The 17465-nt window shown below is 46.0% G+C and overlaps 1 protein-coding gene across 20 annotated transcripts in view; it reads right to left on the bottom strand.

Annotated features, from left to right (window-relative positions):
- ARNTL (aryl hydrocarbon receptor nuclear translocator like) overlaps nucleotides 1–17465 on the bottom strand; it is a 111130-nt gene that overhangs the window by 28985 nt on the left and 64680 nt on the right. For 7 of the 20 annotated variants that reach the window (XM_030794728.1, XM_030794730.1, XM_030794725.1 and 4 more), the window contains exons 3-6: nucleotides 5513–5660; nucleotides 3182–3220; nucleotides 2863–2904; nucleotides 1344–1501 (exon numbers count right to left, since the gene is read on the bottom strand). In XM_030794728.1, coding sequence (XP_030650588.1) covers nucleotides 1344–1501; nucleotides 2863–2904; nucleotides 3182–3220; nucleotides 5513–5652 — 379 coding nt within the window. In that variant the 5' untranslated portion in view covers nucleotides 5653–5660. The other 13 variants (XM_030794735.1, XM_030794734.1, XM_030794737.1 and 10 more) reach the window with 5 other exon arrangements.

The following is a 17465-nucleotide window of genomic DNA, read 5'->3' as shown; positions in this document are numbered from 1 at the left end:
CTTGGGAAACCATCCAGCCTGCCAGGCCCTGAGTAAATATATTGTGGAAGGCATTTAATGTGAGTTCCTCTTCATCAGGGGTGAGTTAAACGAGCGTGGCAATGTGCAGGAATGCATTGCTTCAGTCAATGCAGCTCTCACTCCCAGGACTGAAAGGGGACAAGACTTAGGTTTAAAAGGCTGTCAATCCGGCATTTTTCAGGAGAATAATCACTTAACAGAGAAAAATGCCAGCAGTAAATGACTTGGAGTCTGTAGAATAACGAGTAGAATAGTGAAGGAATAAAAGGAAATGGATCTGTAACAATTCAAAGTACCATGGGGAGGGAGGGAGACAGGACGTGTTGCAACCATCCTATTGATCCCGATCCCTGCTCTTTATTGTAACTTGAGATTTGCCACTTTTTTCCAATTTAATAGAAATTAGTTTATAATAATTTAACCCATGTTATATTTGCTAATATGAATTTTTAAATGCCATTCTCCCAGCACAGAATACAACATTTATATTTTTGGGTAATGATCTAAAGTCAGACAAAACCAGCTACTTCTTATTTCTGGTGGCTTTGTGCAAATATAAAAAGACGCAATTCTTCTACCACGCAGGTCAGAGATCTGACTGAGCGCCCACTTTCCAATTTCCGCCAAAAGTCCAAGACTAGCTGTGGAAAATTCCAGGAACAGCATTCACTAAAATGCCTGATATATTTCAGATTTCTCTTGTGGTTTGGATAAGTCACTTCCACTTTTCTGCGTCTGTTTTCTCACCCTCCCCACACTCAGAAAAGAAGGAAAATACTGCCTCCCTCACAAAGAGTGGATCTGGTTCGGGAAAATTCCAGGAAGATGAAAATATCTTCAGTGTTCATTCCTGACAACAAAATGTCGCGAGAACCCGCAACCCGTGACTCACTTTTCAAAGGAACCATGATGAATTTTCATCTTTAAACGGACTTTTCTGTGTCACTGTGTGCACCTACATTTCTGCGTGTTATAATTGTAAGGATGGGATCCAGGCACAAACATAGGCAAGATGTGAGACATCAGAGCAGTATCATCTCTGATAGGCACATAGCCTGATTACATGCATATACAGAGACATGCAAAGCACATAGTTTCTATGCTCTGAGAATGTGTGACTGCAAAATTACATGTCAAAACCCACATAAGCTCAATAATCACTTCATTTGGCATCACGGCTGTTGCTGAAGAGTAAAGGCATACTACTCAAGGCTACATAATTGCAAGTAATAAACATCTGCCTTAGGGACAGGAACATTCTAGGCAAGGGTGGTAACATTTGTGGGCAAGGACATAAAGGACAATAGAGCCCAGGGTCTCACCTCTTAATGTTTTCATGTGCTGAACAGCCATCCTTAGCACAGTAAGTTTATCTAATTTCCTGGACATTGCGTTGCATGTTGGTACCAAAGAAGCCAATTCATCTATAAAACTGTTCATTTTATCCCGACGCCGCTTTTCAATCTGACTGTGAGCTTCCCTGAACAACAATACGAAAAACGATTTCTTATAAAATGTAACCAAGCATCAAGAAAAGATGACAAAAATAAATGAGTTGTAACTGTTTTCAATGTTCATCTGACAAGGCAAATTTAGAATTTGCAGAATGTTTAAAATTAGACTTTTCTACTAAAGTCTCCAAGAAAATGGTCTCACTGCCAGGTCAGTATTAGTTTTTTTATGTTTACCTCATCTTTAGAATTCAGGAGAAAAGCTACAAAAATTGTCTTTTCAGAGTAAACTGAATTGTTCATTTCTCCTCGTTTCTTTTCCTCTCAGCCTTTGTAAAGTTGGATTTTGAAATGGGGGTGAAAGGAAAGAGAAGGGAGATGGTGGCTTCATAGCACAGAGCATCCAGAGCCCCGTGGGCTGTCCCTGAGGTCTGTGAGGAGCCCGCTGTGTGGCCGTGTGACCTGGGCAGGGCACCAATTCTTTCCAGTCACAGCCTCACTGACTAGGGCACCCAGTAACCAATGCCGTCATCCTTGGATCAAAACCAGGACCCCATCTAGGTGTAGCAGATGCTACATCTGTCCCCAGGAGCCTCCTCTGAGGAATGTCACACTCCTCCCTCCCAGGAGTGGCTGCCCGCTGAGGCAGGGTGACACTGACTGATGTGCACCTGCCATTGGTGATGGTCCTCCCTAAGGAGGTGCAGCAACTATGGAAATGTAGTTTGCTGCAGCTGCCGCAGATAGAGAGCCATGGGAGCTCCTGTCAAGGCTGGCCTCCGAGGGAAGAGCTAGAAGCCTTAGGGCAGCCAATTTCTGCAGCCCCCTGTATCAGTCTGTCACGACGCAGCCTCAGAACACAGCCTGGTACTAACGGCAGAAGAACTGAGGACCCAATGGGAAGAGGTCAGCAAGTGTGGCTGGAGGCTAGAAGGACCCAGGCAGAGAATCTACTCGAGACGCCGAGCATGCCCCATGTGGTGCATTCAGTTGCAACTCGCAGTGCAATAGGGGCCCCTGTCAGAGGCGAGTCCCAGCCCAGGAACCAAATCACTGAGCCATGTCTCCTGCGGAGGGTGCTCCAGTCAGGAAGACATTCTCTGCTGAAGACTGGGGAAAAACTTGAGCCTTGATTGATTTCTGCTACCTTCAAATCCACTTCAGGTTAAAGATGCTTAGACAGCAAAGAGTAAAGGCCAGCCCAGTATGGAGAGCATGGAGGGCAGAAGGCCACCTTGGCCAAGGCCCACTACCTGCCTGTACCCTAAGAAGGTGACAGTGCCCAACAGGACTCTTAGACAGACAGGACCAAACATGCAGAGCCTCCTCAGCTGCTCTCTAAGCAACCAGAACTAGGATGCTTTGTAGACAAAATGAGGTCCAAGCTTACCTTGCATTTTTTATCCTTCCTTGGTGTTCTGTATATTCTAACCTGGGGGGAGGAAAAAGCAAAAGATAAAAACATAATTCTCTGGAGATGAATGGCAAAGTTACACATTGCTGTTTTCTTCTGCCTGATCCTGTCATCTCTCTGCAGACACACAAGGGGACTGGGGGTTGGAGGGACACAGGGTGAGCCCACAGGCTCACGGCCTCATTGCTCATCTCCAGTTGAGGACATGGGTGCTGCCCCAAGTAATAGAATGTGTAACAGTGCAAAGAAAATGGCTATAAGGATGCTGAAGTTCAAATTACTAGGTTCATGGTACCTTCCATGAGGGTCATCTTTGTCTGTGTCCATGCTTTCTCTGAAAAAAACAAAAGAGAATGTGACTGCATGTTAATAAAGACATACAGAAGAGCTTCTTATCGTAAGACAGAAGGCTCTCATTTATCCAGAAACCAAACAATTATAAAGCTCGAACAGCCACAGTATCAATTAATGATGTATAATAAGGGTAAAACAAACAAACGGAAATTAACTTGAACTTACTATAAAACCTGGACCAGCTTCTCAGGTTATCAAACAAAAGTTATCATCTCAAAAGAGTTTGTGTGTTAACATATATTTTACCATATTCTGATTGTTTGAAAATTGGGAATATGTAGTGTTTATAAAGATGCTTAGTTAACCATAGGATCGAAATATCTATAACCTCTCATTCTCCCCATCTTTCTGGATAAATGAAGCTTATTCCGTTTGCAAAACATATTGAGCATCAAAGATAAATGTGCATACATATCTATTTGGCAGGGAAGGGGTGAAGTGAGGAGGGTGGAATTAAAGTACCAACAAAGTACTGAGCAGAGCCCCAGGCAGCTTTTCAAAGGCACTACTGCCAAATATTCTGCTTCTCAGGTAGGTGGGAACCCCTAGATTTTAGGAATTGGGATGGAGGGATATAGTGGGGCTGAGGGCCACAGAGGTCCTGGGGTCACAGCAAGGATCTCCCTCCCTTTCACAGACTCCAGAAATCCAAGTTTCGTTGCATCCTGTGGTTCAGTAGAAGAAAACAGACTGAAATCCCCAGAGGAAGGAGTTCCAAATCCCCCTCACCGCCTTCTCCAATCCATACATTTATCAGGAGGGCATGGACTGCCAGCTGGGCCTCTCTCCTTTTTCCTTTATCCCATAGGAAAGGAGAGATCATGGCTCTTCAAACAATGTAATCCCAAGGGCAAAAATAGCTGTTTCTAGGAGCACTGGATCATATTGTGGACATTCTAGAACAGTGTTCCCAATTAGACGCCCTGGGGTTCCTCACAGGCAGAGGGTTTCCCCAGCTAGTTCTAAAGTTCAGAGATCACGCAGGCCTCACAGAAAGACAAAAATTCCCCTCTCCCTTTTGTCTAGAATTCTATCTGTTCCTTGAGGCCAGGTGATAATCTCAGGTGAGAAAAAGCTCTGCCTGACAGTCACAGATGACTTCAGTTACATTAAAATGATAGTGAAAGGGATTACGGTTGCTTAATTAATTGAGTCTCCACGAATTACAGAAGATTAGCAAACCAGAGTCCACAAGGGAAATCTTGGGTGGTGACCAGGCTGGAACCCACAGGTCTAGAGGACAGAGGCCTTAGAACACATCAGTGGCTCCCTCAGCGCTTGCTCAAGACAAAGGGTTTGTGGCCAACATCTCGCAGTCTTTCTGCTGGGGAGTTACTGCTATGGAAGAACGCCCTCACAGCCCTCATACCCACTCTCCAGCCCCTGGGTGTTGGCTGTCTTAATCATCTGGGATAACTTACATATTAATCATAGCATCTCCTAGTGGGCATCTGACCTCCAGCCATTGTGCTCCCCAAATTCGACCTGTGAACTTCAGCAGAAAGGACATCTGCTGTAGGGGGTATACCTCCTCGGAGATTTTCCCTCATTAAACAAAAGAAAACCTCTTAAATGGACATTTGGGTAAGATTCTCCACGCAGGTGCTTCGGCAAAACAAAATGTGCCTTTGAATATTCTACACTGCCTTATTCCCTAGGTGTTTGTACATATATAGAAGGGACGACTTTAAGTGTGAAAATCTACTTACTCAAACGAAAAGTCATCAAGTCTAAAAATAAACAAAAATACTATTTAATATAACAAGTTCATACTAATTTAAATAATGTTTAAGGACAATATCAATGTTCCTAAATTGTTTTCAGAGAGGACCTCCACTCATTCCTTCCATAAACATTCATTAAGCACCTGACATTTGCTGTCTTCCTCAGAGAGGCCCTCGGGCAAAGCTCTCTTTGAACCCCCTGAGATGACACCCATAGACTTAACCCTCTTGCTCAAAGGAGCAAAGAAAGAAGAGGAAGAAAGGGGTAAAAGGCAGAACTTGGCCTTAAGGCTGTTCTTTTTCTCTGGGTGTAGAACATTTTGGGGACAGGAGGTGGAAGTTAAATGCCTCAGCAGTGCTGAAGGCTCCCTTCTTGCTTACAAACTAGGGGAAGGTAAAGCCAAAAACCAACTGTGTCACCACCTAGAGTTGGGTTTTTTATCCCCATCCCCTTTTCCAGGATGAAACAGTAGCTGGCTGCTAGATGTTCCATGCCCGAGAACTGACACCAAGTTTAACAAGAGGAAGACATGCCCCAAAGGCCTTACTGGTAGTCAGTGGAGCTGCCTTTCCGTTTGCGGTTGCAATCCACACCACTGGTACCAAGAGAGCTGGAAAGCAGGTCGGTGGGGCCCGGGGACATGAAATCACTGATGGTTGAAGAAATGTCCATTCTCTGGTCTGCCATTGGATGATCTGGAATTGTTACAAGAGGCAGAAAGGCGTGTTTATTTCGATGAGCTCTCAAAAGTGGTGGAGAACCCAGGGTGGTGCTTGGGGGTTTGGCGGTGGTGGGGGGGCGGTGGGGGAGACCCGGGGCTGGTTTACAGCAGCACTAACACATCTCTCACACCCCCGGACCCAGAACAGGCATGTGATAGAATGGAAAGAGCAACATATTTATTTTAAGAGTTTTTGTAGGAAATTTAAGCCCACCCGCTCATTTTTCTGGTGAAGACATAAAAGCCTAGAGAAGCTGAGCAGCTTCTCGGTCCCTGTGCTGTCGCATGGAAAAACTAAACCAGAACCAGACACTCTAGGAGTGAAAACCCAGGGCGGTTCCCATGGAGGGGACCAAATAACCCAGATGTTCTCTGACAATGCTAGTTATTTTTCCTCCCTTTTCTCCACCAACAAAGCTAATTTTATTTTATTTTAATTTTTTATTTGTTTTGAGACAAAGTCTCACTCTGTCACCCAGGCTGGAGTGCAGTGGTGCAATCTCAGCTCACTACAACCTCCACCTCCCAGGTTCAAGTGACTCTCGTGCCTCAGCCATCCAAAACGCTGGGAAGCTGGGACTAAAGGCATACACCACCACACCTGGCTAATTTTTGTATTTTTAGTAGAGATGGGGTTTCACCATGTTGGCCAGGCTGGTCTTGAACTCCGGGCCTCAAGAGATCTGCCCATCTCAGCCTCCCAAAGTGCTGAGATTACAAGTGTGAGCCACCACACCTGGCTGCTAATTTTATTTTCTTCTAATCAATAAACATGATCAAGGAAACAAATAAACGCAAGTTCCTTATTATCTTCGTATCTCTGTTATGACTTTGGAGAGCTTGTCTGGAGGTCCTAGCAGAAGAGTGCAGCTACTCATATACCCTTGACCAAAGACCGGTCCTTCTCTATTAGGGATGGTCATCCTTTTTGAGCATGCAGCTTTGGGAGGGACGCACATGGAGTGGTGAGGGAGGAATGGGACACCCGCCCAACCAGCCAGATCATCCCAGTCAACCCTAGCAACCAATGGGGTGACAGATGTTGCAGCCAGATCATCCTCACATCCTGTTATGACTTTTGTAAACACTGTAAGAAAGCAGAAAATATCCTTTCTTCCACTGTAAGTCTTACTTGGGAATCAGGAAAATATGGTGCCCTCTATCACGGCCCAGGCAGTCGGCCTGTTTTCCCCCACTGTCAGCATCCTTTGCAAGGAAAGCCATGAATGATGAAATGAAGACATTGTAAACAAATTTGCAAAACATTTTGAGAACTCATATTTTAAAAGCATTAAGCAAACCAGCCCTTGAAAGGGGCTTGACAAGTGCCTTGCAAGGGACTCTGACTCCAAGCCCAGTTGAAGAGGTTGGGCAGGGTGCCTGCCTATAGCCAGGGGGTCTGAGCTCCATGGAGTAGGACTGGAGCTGTCACTAGCCCCCTCTGGACCCAACTTCCCTCATCTGCAAAACAGGAGGGTGAGTGTGAGCTACTGTTTCCCACTATCACCATTAGGCCAACAGATAAATGAACCAGTTGCCTCCTGTTTAGATGACTGCCATTTTTTCACTTTGATAAGCACTGCTGGGGTGAACATCTTTGTGCATATATTTCCTTGCATTTGAGCGATTATTTCTTAGAATAAATTTCTAAAGGTGGGACTGACAGGTCAAAACGGGACACATGTTGTATTCTGGAACATACTGTAACACTGTGCTCCAGAAAAGCGACAATAATTTCTATCCCCAACAAGAGTTCTTGCCAGTCTAAAGAGAGAAAAAGAAAACCTCATTGTTTTTACTTGTATTCTTCAGCTATTACTGATGTTGCCTTTCTCTTTACAGGCATTTCTCTGTCTTACCTTGTGTCTGCTCATGTCCTGTTTTTCTACCACAATGGCCTCCTACCCCGTGTTCACCTGTGTAACATGACATGGCTGGAGAAATACCCCTTAGAGGCCTGCATGCCGCCCAGCGATCCTTCGTTCCCCTGGCCATTTATTTTCTCATTCTGCTATGAAGGACTTCATACTTTGTCCTCTCTCCTCAAACTTCCATCATCTCTTTAGTCTCCATTCTCCGCTGAGGACTCTGCTTCTTAGTGAACTGAGAAAAGAGGCAGGTGCACACCCACCACCTCCTTAGATGCTCCTACTTAGGATCCCTTCCCCAGCTCATGCCTGGATTCTACCTCTCCCACCTCCTCGAGACCACCATTTCAGAACCCTCACCCCAGCCCAATCCTGCACCATCCAGTCTCCCCACGCTACTGAATCATTTCCACTTGGGTAAAAACAAGAGTTATATAACTCTCATCTTGGGAAAAATAAACTTACTTGAATACCATCCTCCTCCAGCTATTGTCCCATTTCTCTGTCTCCAGTTTTTTTCCTCTTATTCTCAATAACCCAACTCCAATCAGATTCTCTCCCCATCATTCCCATAAAACAGCCCTTGTTGGGTTGACCAGTGACCTCCCCACTGCTAGATCCAATGGCCAGTTCTCTCCTTGCCCATCAGCACATCCAGAGGAGAGCTGACTTCGCCCTTCTCACTGTCTCTTGGCTTGGGAGATCTCCCTTCTTGCGGGACTCCTTCCATTTCAGTGGTCACTCCTTTTTGCTCTCTTTGGCTGGCTCCTTCTCATCTCCCTCAACTCCAAGGGAGGGTCCCATGGATGTCCTGGGCCCTCTTCTGTATCTACACACACTCTCCAGGGGCTCTAGGCTGGTGTCATTCTTTCAAATACTATCAACACTGTAACAATTCCCAAATTTATATCTCCAGCCTAGATGTCACCCTGAATTACAGATTTTTTTGGCCAACCACCTCCCTGACATCCTCACTTGAATATACAAGAGAGATGTTAAACTGAAACATCCATAACCAAAACTCTAATTATCTCCAAGCCAAGCCTCTCAGTCATTCCTATGTCAATGCTTCTGGTTGCCAGGCCCCAAACCTAGAAGCCACCCTGACTCCTTTCTTTCACAACCTGCATTCAATCCATCAGCAAATCCTATCAGCTCGACATTCCAAAAACAGCAAATGTGCTATCAGCTCAACATTCAATGACTTTCCCTTTTTCTTCACATGTCATTCCACCAGTGAAGCCCCCTTGAACATCCATATAATGCAAACCCTGCCAAGCCTCCCTAGCCCAGCCACCTACTTAATGTTTTGTCCTTAGCCCGTATCAAAATGTGACCTACAATAATCTACCATATTCACTGGCTGTCCTCTCCATCAGGGTGTAAGTACCAGGAGAGCAGGGACATTATTTACTGCTTGTGCCCTTAGTGCCCAGAATACTTTCTAGTACATACTAAGTGCTCAATAAATATTGAATCAAAGAATAAATTTGCATACTAATATTAATGCTTCGTTCATCATTGATGTTGTAAACACTTTTTCCACCCTTTTGCTTTTTAACTTTGTTTACGATATTTGTATGTGGCACCAAAAGTGACATGTTTTAAAAGCCTTTTCTTACCCAAAATAATATAAATATTCTTTTTTCTAAGATTTTAATGATCTTTTTAATTTAATGCTATTTGGAAATTATTTTGATATACTACCTAAGCTTAGGAATTTCTTATTACCCTCTAATGGATAGGAGATTTTTTTCTAACACCATTTGCTAGCTCATACATCCCATTGCCACTAACTTGAAATATATCTTTATTGATTTATCACCTATTTCTGGACTCTCTACTCTGTTCCTCTGATCTAGTTATTTCCATCACAGTACCATACTGTTTTTATGACTGTGCTTTAGAATACATTTCAATAGCTAGCAGAACAAATACTCTCTTACCGCTCTTTATTTTCAGAAATTTCCTATTCTCTCTGATTTATCCTTCAAGAAGTATTTCATGATTATTTAATCATATTAATGACCCTGTTGGGTGGGTGACATTGTTTTTGTTATTCTGTCATTAACATTTACAGAAGCAGGGCCAGGAATGAGGACAGAGCCCTGCCCTCAGGGTCTTGGTGATTTATGGAACCCTGGCCCCCTTGGGCCACGCAGCAGACATGAAGTACCTCCAGAATCCCCCACTCCCTTTTTTGACCGGCCAAACAACCGCATGAGGTGGAATATCCCAAGTTTCAGAGTTCCTGGAAGAAACTACACTTCCTAAAGGAAGAACTGCCATGCAAGCTACCAATAATCATGAGTTCACAGGAGGCAGGGAGGGGATACTACTTTGTTACCTGAAGTTACAGTTCTTACACCCCAGATCCAGCTTGGGAGGAGTTAGGGGCCTCTGGACTTGGTCACCTCAAAGCGATTTTCATGTTTTATAATTTCTTTTCAGGCGGTCAGCTTCTTCCAAAAACCTACAGTGGGGGCCACAAGAAAAGAAAACCCAGACAGGTCACTTTGAGGTAAGTAAATGTAAAAATCTTTTATTAGCTAAGGGAGACGGTGGAGATGGTTCATGACTCCTAATTACAGGGAGGAAGGCTGGGCGAGCTCGTCACACTCTACCGGCACTCACCACCCCTTGCTGCCTGGCCGTCCTTCAGCCCCTTGTTAAAGCTAAGCTGCAAACACGTGAAAAAATCTGGCAGGAGATATTTTCTGTGCAAAACAATGCCTTCAAAGTTACTAAAACTGGATTCTTGGGCATGTCCTTAGAAGGAAGTTAGTTGTGTTTTTTATTTCTCCTACTGGGTCAAGTAATCATAATTGTGAAAACTTGTTGAGTGTGATTTTGTGTCAGGCTCTATCCTTATTGTTTCATGTAGATTAACTCATTGAAACCTGAAAGTAACTCTATGAGGGAGACACTCCTGTGTTCTCTGTTTTACAGAAGAGACTGAGGCACAGAGAGGTGGAGAAACTAGCCAAAGTCACACAGCAAGAGAGTGGTGGCCTTCAGAAGCTACCTCACTGCTGAAGATACCACTCAGCTCTTGCTAGGTTGAAGGTAGTGGCCTGAAGCCAGACAACAAGAACAATGAAAAACAACAGAAAACAAGTCTTCAGAAAACATTAAGCCGAAGCATAATGCCAGCAGAGCCAACACCTGAAACTAACTGCTGAAACGAGCTCCTCAGTCTAAAGAAAACATCAGTGAATCTCAAGTGCATCTGGGCACACACGAAGTTAAGAAAGAAATTCTGAAATAGGGTTCATGTTAGCCACCTGGCAGTGCTGCCCTCCCACCTTACTGAAAGGACTGAGGGGTCTCCTCTTCACCCTATGACTCACGTGGAGGATTCCTGTGTCTGGCAGAAACTGGCTCTGAAAGGAAGAAAAGGGTCACCCCACATCCTCCTAATCCATCCCTGCACTGCCTTGAGATGGCAAAATTTAGATTTTAAATGGGGCTTTCCTGACCTTTCTGAAGCAAAAATTTTGGCATTTCAAATTCCACTGGCTAATTCTTGCAGTCTTTGGGGTATCTTTGCCTCAATCGTTATAGAGATCTCCAAATGAATATCTGCGAATACAACTGCTTCCAGCCACCCAAGGCATTCATTCCCCATTGCAGTCTGATTCAGGAACCCTCACTGTCGGATTCTGTTAACCCCAGTCTGGGCACATGCAAATAATATGACCAGAAATTTTGTGCTTCTCATTCTTGAGCCTCAACTGGTAAAGCAGCAGCAAATGGATGTGAAATCCCCAGGCTTAATATACGTAATTCCATCTAAATCTGATTCTGTTTAGGTCACACGCTCTCCTCCCAGCCCCCAAATTAGCAACCCAGAACCTACCCTGGGCTTCCTTCCTCTCTCCCTCCCACACCACATAGCCCCCACACAGCCCTCTAAGGGATGGGCCCAGCCACTTCCCTCCAGCTCCTTGTCACTGCCTCTGTTCAGTCTGCTGTCCTCTCCAGCCCCATCCCCTCCCCACTGTGGTCAGAGGCGGGACAGCCCCTTGCTCAGACCACTGCAATAGCTTCACTGTTCCCCCTAAGTCTTCCAAACAAAGTTCAAACCCCCCAGCAGGAAACATTGCTTAGTCTTCAGCCCAACCCTCCCATCTGCTGCCCAAAGACCCCCGACAGACTAAAAGACAAGAGTTCCCAGAACCACCCTGCCTCTGCTGGACCCACATTTCTTGCAGATGTGGCTCCTTTCAACCACCCAGTCACCTGATAAACTCCTGCTTTCCTTTCCTGTGCCCGTGGGCACACCTCCTGAAGAAGCCTTCAGAGCTGTATCCTCTCTCCCTGGCTCTCCTGCAGCAGCTCCCGCCCAGGCTCCTTCACGCCCTGCGGCCATTCTCTGCTTGTGGGCGTGTCTCCCCCACCTCCCATAAGCTTCAGGCAGGTAGGGCCTTATTTATAGGCGTCTCCTGTGCCTGATCTCATGCCTCACTCCAGGTGTTACTCAATAAATGCTAAATAAATGAACAACTTCATGTCCTTTCTCGTTCTTTGAGTTCCCTGAAATTTACTTACTTACTTAATTATTTTTTGAGACAGTCTTGCTCTGTCGCCCAGGCTGAGTGCAATGGCATGATCTCGGCTCACTGCAATCACCGTCTCCTGGGCTCAAACTATCCTCCTGCCTCAGTTTGTCATGTAGCTGGGACTACAGGTGTGCACCACTACCATGCCCGGCTAGTTTTTATATTTTTTGTAGAGAGGAGGCTTTGCATGTTGCCCAGGCTGGTCTCAAAGTCCTGGGCTCAAGCAATCCGCCCGTCTCGGCCTTTCAAAGTGCTGAGATTACAGGCGTGAGCCACCATGCCCAGCCCTGACTTCCCTGAAATTTAGAAGAAGGATCCAAATTTCAAGTACTAAACTCCCTATGAAATTTCTCATTCTGATCAATTTTCCCAATACTCAAATTTACTTTATAGAAATATAATAAATGCTAATATAGATTTTGGTACCTCTGCAAAACAAAAATCAAAAACCCTTTTTTATTTTTTTGAGACAGGGTCTCACCCTGTTGCCCAGGCTAGGGTGCAGTGGTGTGATCATAGCTCACTGCAACCTAGAACTCCTGGCCTCAAGTGATCTTCCCACCTCAGCCTCCCAAGTAGCTGGGACTACAGGCATGTGCCACCATACGCAGCTAATTTTTTATTTTTAGAAGAGACAAGATCTCACTATGCTGCCCAGACTCTTGGGCTCAAACAATCCTTCCATCTTGGCCTCCCAAAGTGTTGAGATTATGGGCATGAGCCACCACGCCCAGCCTCAAGAGCCTCTCTTATATGCTTAGACAAGGTAAGGAAGCTAAACCAGTTGTGACACTTAATTAACATTATTTCTGGAAAACTGTTTTCTGCCCAAGAAGGTGTTCTTAGATACAAGAACAATAAATAAAACAACGAAAGATAAGAAAAAAGAAAGCCTCTTTCTGGGCTACTTCCAACAGAGGTGCCTTTGAGAGGGTCCCCTTGCCGAGGGTGGGCTCTGAGGGCCTCCCTGACCTGGCAATCCACATGGTGTGTGGTGAGGATGCTTTGGGGAGAGCCTGGCCTGCGGTCCTGGAGTCAGGGGCTGCAGGTGTGCCCACTTCCAAGCTAGAGAGTCCCAAAGGTGAGATGGAGGCATGCTGGACAGCCAGAGAATGCAGGGCATGGAGGGACTTGCGCAAGATGCCTTGGAAGAATGTGAGGGCACCCTCCATTCCACCCAGGAGCATGGGGAAAGGATCTCAGGGGCTCCACAGGAAGGAGGAAGGAGGGTGGAAGAGAAGTCACAGCCCAGCCTGCCCTGTAGAGAGAGGCCTTGGCAGCTGAGAAAGGCGACGGCATCAACCACTAGAAGGCGTCCAAAGGAGACACAGCTGCTCCTCTGAGCAGAGCAGGGTGAAGCTGAACACTGCCCCTTAAGAAGCCCAGACCGACCATCTACAGGAAGATGATCACATCCAAGACCCCCAATCCAGACCAAGTGACTCTCTCCTTTCCCTGGTCCCTGCTCCAGCACCCTAAAATGCAAAAGAAGAGAAAAGTGAGCCTGGCAGAGTGGATCAGTGTTCCAGGCTGAGCTGCCCCACCCAGTGGGAAGGTTCTGCACAGCCTGGTGGCAGGCCTGGCCATGTGACGGACCCCGACCAGTGAATGAGAGCAGAAGTGATAGCCACAACTTTCTAAAGGACCTGTAACATGTGTTCCTCTGTCTGTGCCCACGACCGTCAACTTCCTGGATAGAGGCTCCTCCTTTAGCCAAGGCCCTGGATGGACAGTAGCACAACGAAGAAATAAACCTTTGCTACAGTAAGCCACTGAGATGTTGAGGTTGTTTATTACCAGGGTGACCAACTCATCCATTTGCCTGGGACCTTCCCATTCAGCACTGAAAGTCCTGCATCCCAGGAAACCCCTCTGTCCCAGACAAACCGGGATGGTTGGTCCCCTAGTCACTACTATTGTACAACTCATCATATGCTGACAGACACAGGCAGGAGGAAGGAAATTAAGACTAGCATTCTACAGCCACAGATCAAGCCTGATCCAAGAGCAGGAACAGGAAACAATGCATTTACAATAAACAAGTTTAATCTTCACAATAACTTATCCATTCATTATGATCATTATCCCAATTTTCAAGGCGAGGAACCAAGAACTGAAGAGGCAACTTATCTTACTTAAAACGACACAGCTAGCAAGTGGGGATGAAACCCAGGTGTGTCCAGCTTTACTGCTGGTGCTTCTACCATGCTGCTGCCAATCCTGCCTCCAAAAACTACCCCCCAAAGTATAATACAGAGACAAAAGTAACACAAACAAACCAAACATAAAGAGCAAGCATTCCTGGAAAAGGAACAAGGAGAATTTATAAGAAAAAGAAATCCTGGGTCAGGAAAGCTACAGGAACTGAGCAAACAAGTTATCTCTGAGCTTCCTGGCAGCCAGGGCAGAGAGGGAAATGCTCAGCTCTCATTCTTTTAAGACCTGGAAGTATATCAGGGAGTTCATCAGGACAGGCCTGAGCAAGGAGAGCTATCTGTTGGAAGGTTCTCTCTATGGGACCTAAGTAATACTATGCTGAATGGCTTGGGGAGAACAAGTGTTGTAAAAGAACAGAGGACTTCCCCCTTTTTAAAATGGGACCCCAGGGAAGGCCTGCCTCTCCTTCTGGCCCACAGTGTTACCCCTACTGTGACAGCTGGGTGGAGCTCTGTTAAAACTTGGTGAAGCCCCAGAATGTCACTTGGGTAGCAGCCTTCCATGATGTGGCGAGCTTAGGAAAATAGGGACAACAGTGAATCAATATCCTTGACAACCCTATCTGGTATCCGTGTGCTTACTGATCTACTTCTCCACAAAACTCCGAATCCCCAGCAGAGATGCTTGAGTTGCCACCTCTGCATTCCCACAGCCTACTTACAGGGAGCTGGTCCTGAGCACAGCACATGCTCTAGAAGTACTATTCTCCTTCCCCAGCCCAAACAGCCACGGCAGATGGCCCCTGGCCCCATTCTCCACTACATGGTGCCTGCCCTGATGTCTGTAGAGGGAATGAATGCTGAATTGCTCTGACCTGTTTATGCTCTGATCTGTTCAGAGGGTGGTGCCTCTGAGCAGAGGTGAGAGGCTGATGGGGCCCTGTCCCCACTGCAAGTCCTGTCTGACCTCCGGGGTTACTCTGACAGCCTGTGGGGAGCCTTGCTTTGCAACAGATAGATTTAGAAAACCTTCACTGAATGACAGCAGATGCCCTGAACCTAAGGTAACAGGTGTTTGCACAAGGATCATTCAATAAGCATTTCTCTAGCCCCTAGCAAAAGCCACAATGCGGACGAAGACAGAAATCAGCAGTCCTTACGTTCAAGATGTCCTCAGTCCAGCTAGAGAGACAAGGGTTTTAATAAGTACATGACAGCATGACCAATTCAACAGGCAGGCCATGTTTACAGCTGTACAAGCAATGCACTGCCCTACTCCAGAGGTGCCTGGGGGTTTAGAAGTGGCAGATATTTGTTGAGCCATGATGACAACTCTCCAGCAGGTGGCAGTCAAGTGTCTTGAGGAAGGTGTGCTTTTTTTGTAGCGGTGGGGCATAGGTAAGATACAAGAGCAGAACAGATGAAAAAATGATTTGCTTGTGGGCTTGGGTGTGTGTGGAGGGGTGCTGAGGAGGTGTTAATAAAAGGAGATGAGACCAGCGAAGAGGTCTTATGAGGTGTTGCAGGGGTTTGCCGGGTGGCCTGGCTGGTAGGGAGAATGCCCTGAGCAGAGGACAGCAGTATATGCAGTGGTACTTCAGTCTCAAAGGTGCTGGTTGTCAGGGGTCGGGGTGTGAGGGCGGCCCATTTGTGGCCCTTGGGTACCCAAATTCAACTGGTAGCTCTAGACGCTTGTGGATCCCCAAATTAAACATCAATCAAGGAGACGGCATTTAGAGCTATGGGGCTTGATCAATTGAGAGGATCCCGCAAGGGGTAAGATTTGTAAATCTGAGGCACTTTGTCCATCAAAACAAGGCTGGTCTTTGTGGAAAAGACCCCCAATATCGTTGATAGAGGAGAGTCCATAGAATCCCAGTCTCCCAGACAGCTACTGAGGGTTGGTAGAGGGATTCAGAGGTCTAACTAAGTCACCAAACAGGGCTAGTTCCCCCAGGGCATGCACCTAGCTCAGTAAAGGCACTCAGTTTGCTGAATGATAAAAGGGATGTCTTCTTAACCCTTGGCCAAGTCCATCACTGAGGTGTAGAAAGAGAACAAGCTACTAACTCACTGGGCATCCTGGGGGGGACTCTTGGTCCTGGATGTGGAGGCACAGGCCACAGATGAGATGGCTGTGGAAAGTGGCCCAACTCCACCTGACCGCTGAGCAGCCGCCCAAATTGAAGTGGCCCAGATGAGGCAGCAGAGCAAACGAAATGGTCACAATGGGAGCATCTGAGTGGGCAAGCAGATTGAGGAGATTACTCTTTCAACAGGGCTGATTATAATGACTGCAGAATGACTTGGAGTCCTAGGAACCATCAATCCCCTTAATGTATCCATGAACCATCTGAAAAGGGAACTGATACCACTTAGTGCTTTTACTGCTCTAGACCCTTTAGAACACAGTGATTCAGAGCATGCTCTCTGATGGGAGATGACGGTCAGGTTTCAAATCCTGACCCCATCATGTATGAGTGCCTAGGGTTCAAATCTTAGATCCCACATTTACCAGCTGTGCGATGTTGGGCACAACATTTAGCCTGTATGTGTCATTGGTCTCCTGACCTGACCTGTATGATAAGGATAACATTACCTGCCTCACAGTTGTGGTGAAGAGTGAGATATATAAAGTGCTCAGAATGGTGTCTGGAGCATAACAAGCCCTCTGTAAGTGTCATTATTATCTTCCCATTAACCATCACAACAGCCTCATAAGACAACTAGCTAATGTTTCATCCCCTGTCTTACAGATAAGGAAACTAAGTTTGAGAGGGTAAGTAACTTGATCGAGATCAGAGATTTTGTATAATGGGAAAGCAGATTTAAACACAGGCCAGTCCCATCTAAAGCCCATACTCCTTCCACTGTACAGCACAGCCTCCATGCAATCTAAGAAATGGGGACAGTCCAGAGGGTGCAGGGATTTACAAATTCTTCAAAAAACACTTCCCAAAGTTCTGCCATGGAACACTAATCCCATAGGATTGTAATGATGTTATTTGGGGGAAAAATCAGGGGCCAAATACGTATAGGGAATGCTGGGTTCAATAGTTAGGTTTTTCTTCTGCAGGGCTTCTTGGACCTTTAAACACAGTCTTGTGGAGGGTGAAGGTCTAAGGGCAGCGGAGTCTGAGTCCCAAGTGTATGCATCCACACACCATTTATCACCTCACATCTAACAGCCAAG

This window comes from Nomascus leucogenys, chromosome 15 (genome assembly GCF_006542625.1).
Source record: "Nomascus leucogenys isolate Asia chromosome 15, Asia_NLE_v1, whole genome shotgun sequence".
NCBI classification, from domain to species: Eukaryota; Metazoa; Chordata; class Mammalia; order Primates; family Hylobatidae; genus Nomascus; species Nomascus leucogenys.
The sequence above is the reverse complement of the archived record's forward strand: the minus strand, read 5'-3'. Positions and strand labels throughout refer to the sequence as shown.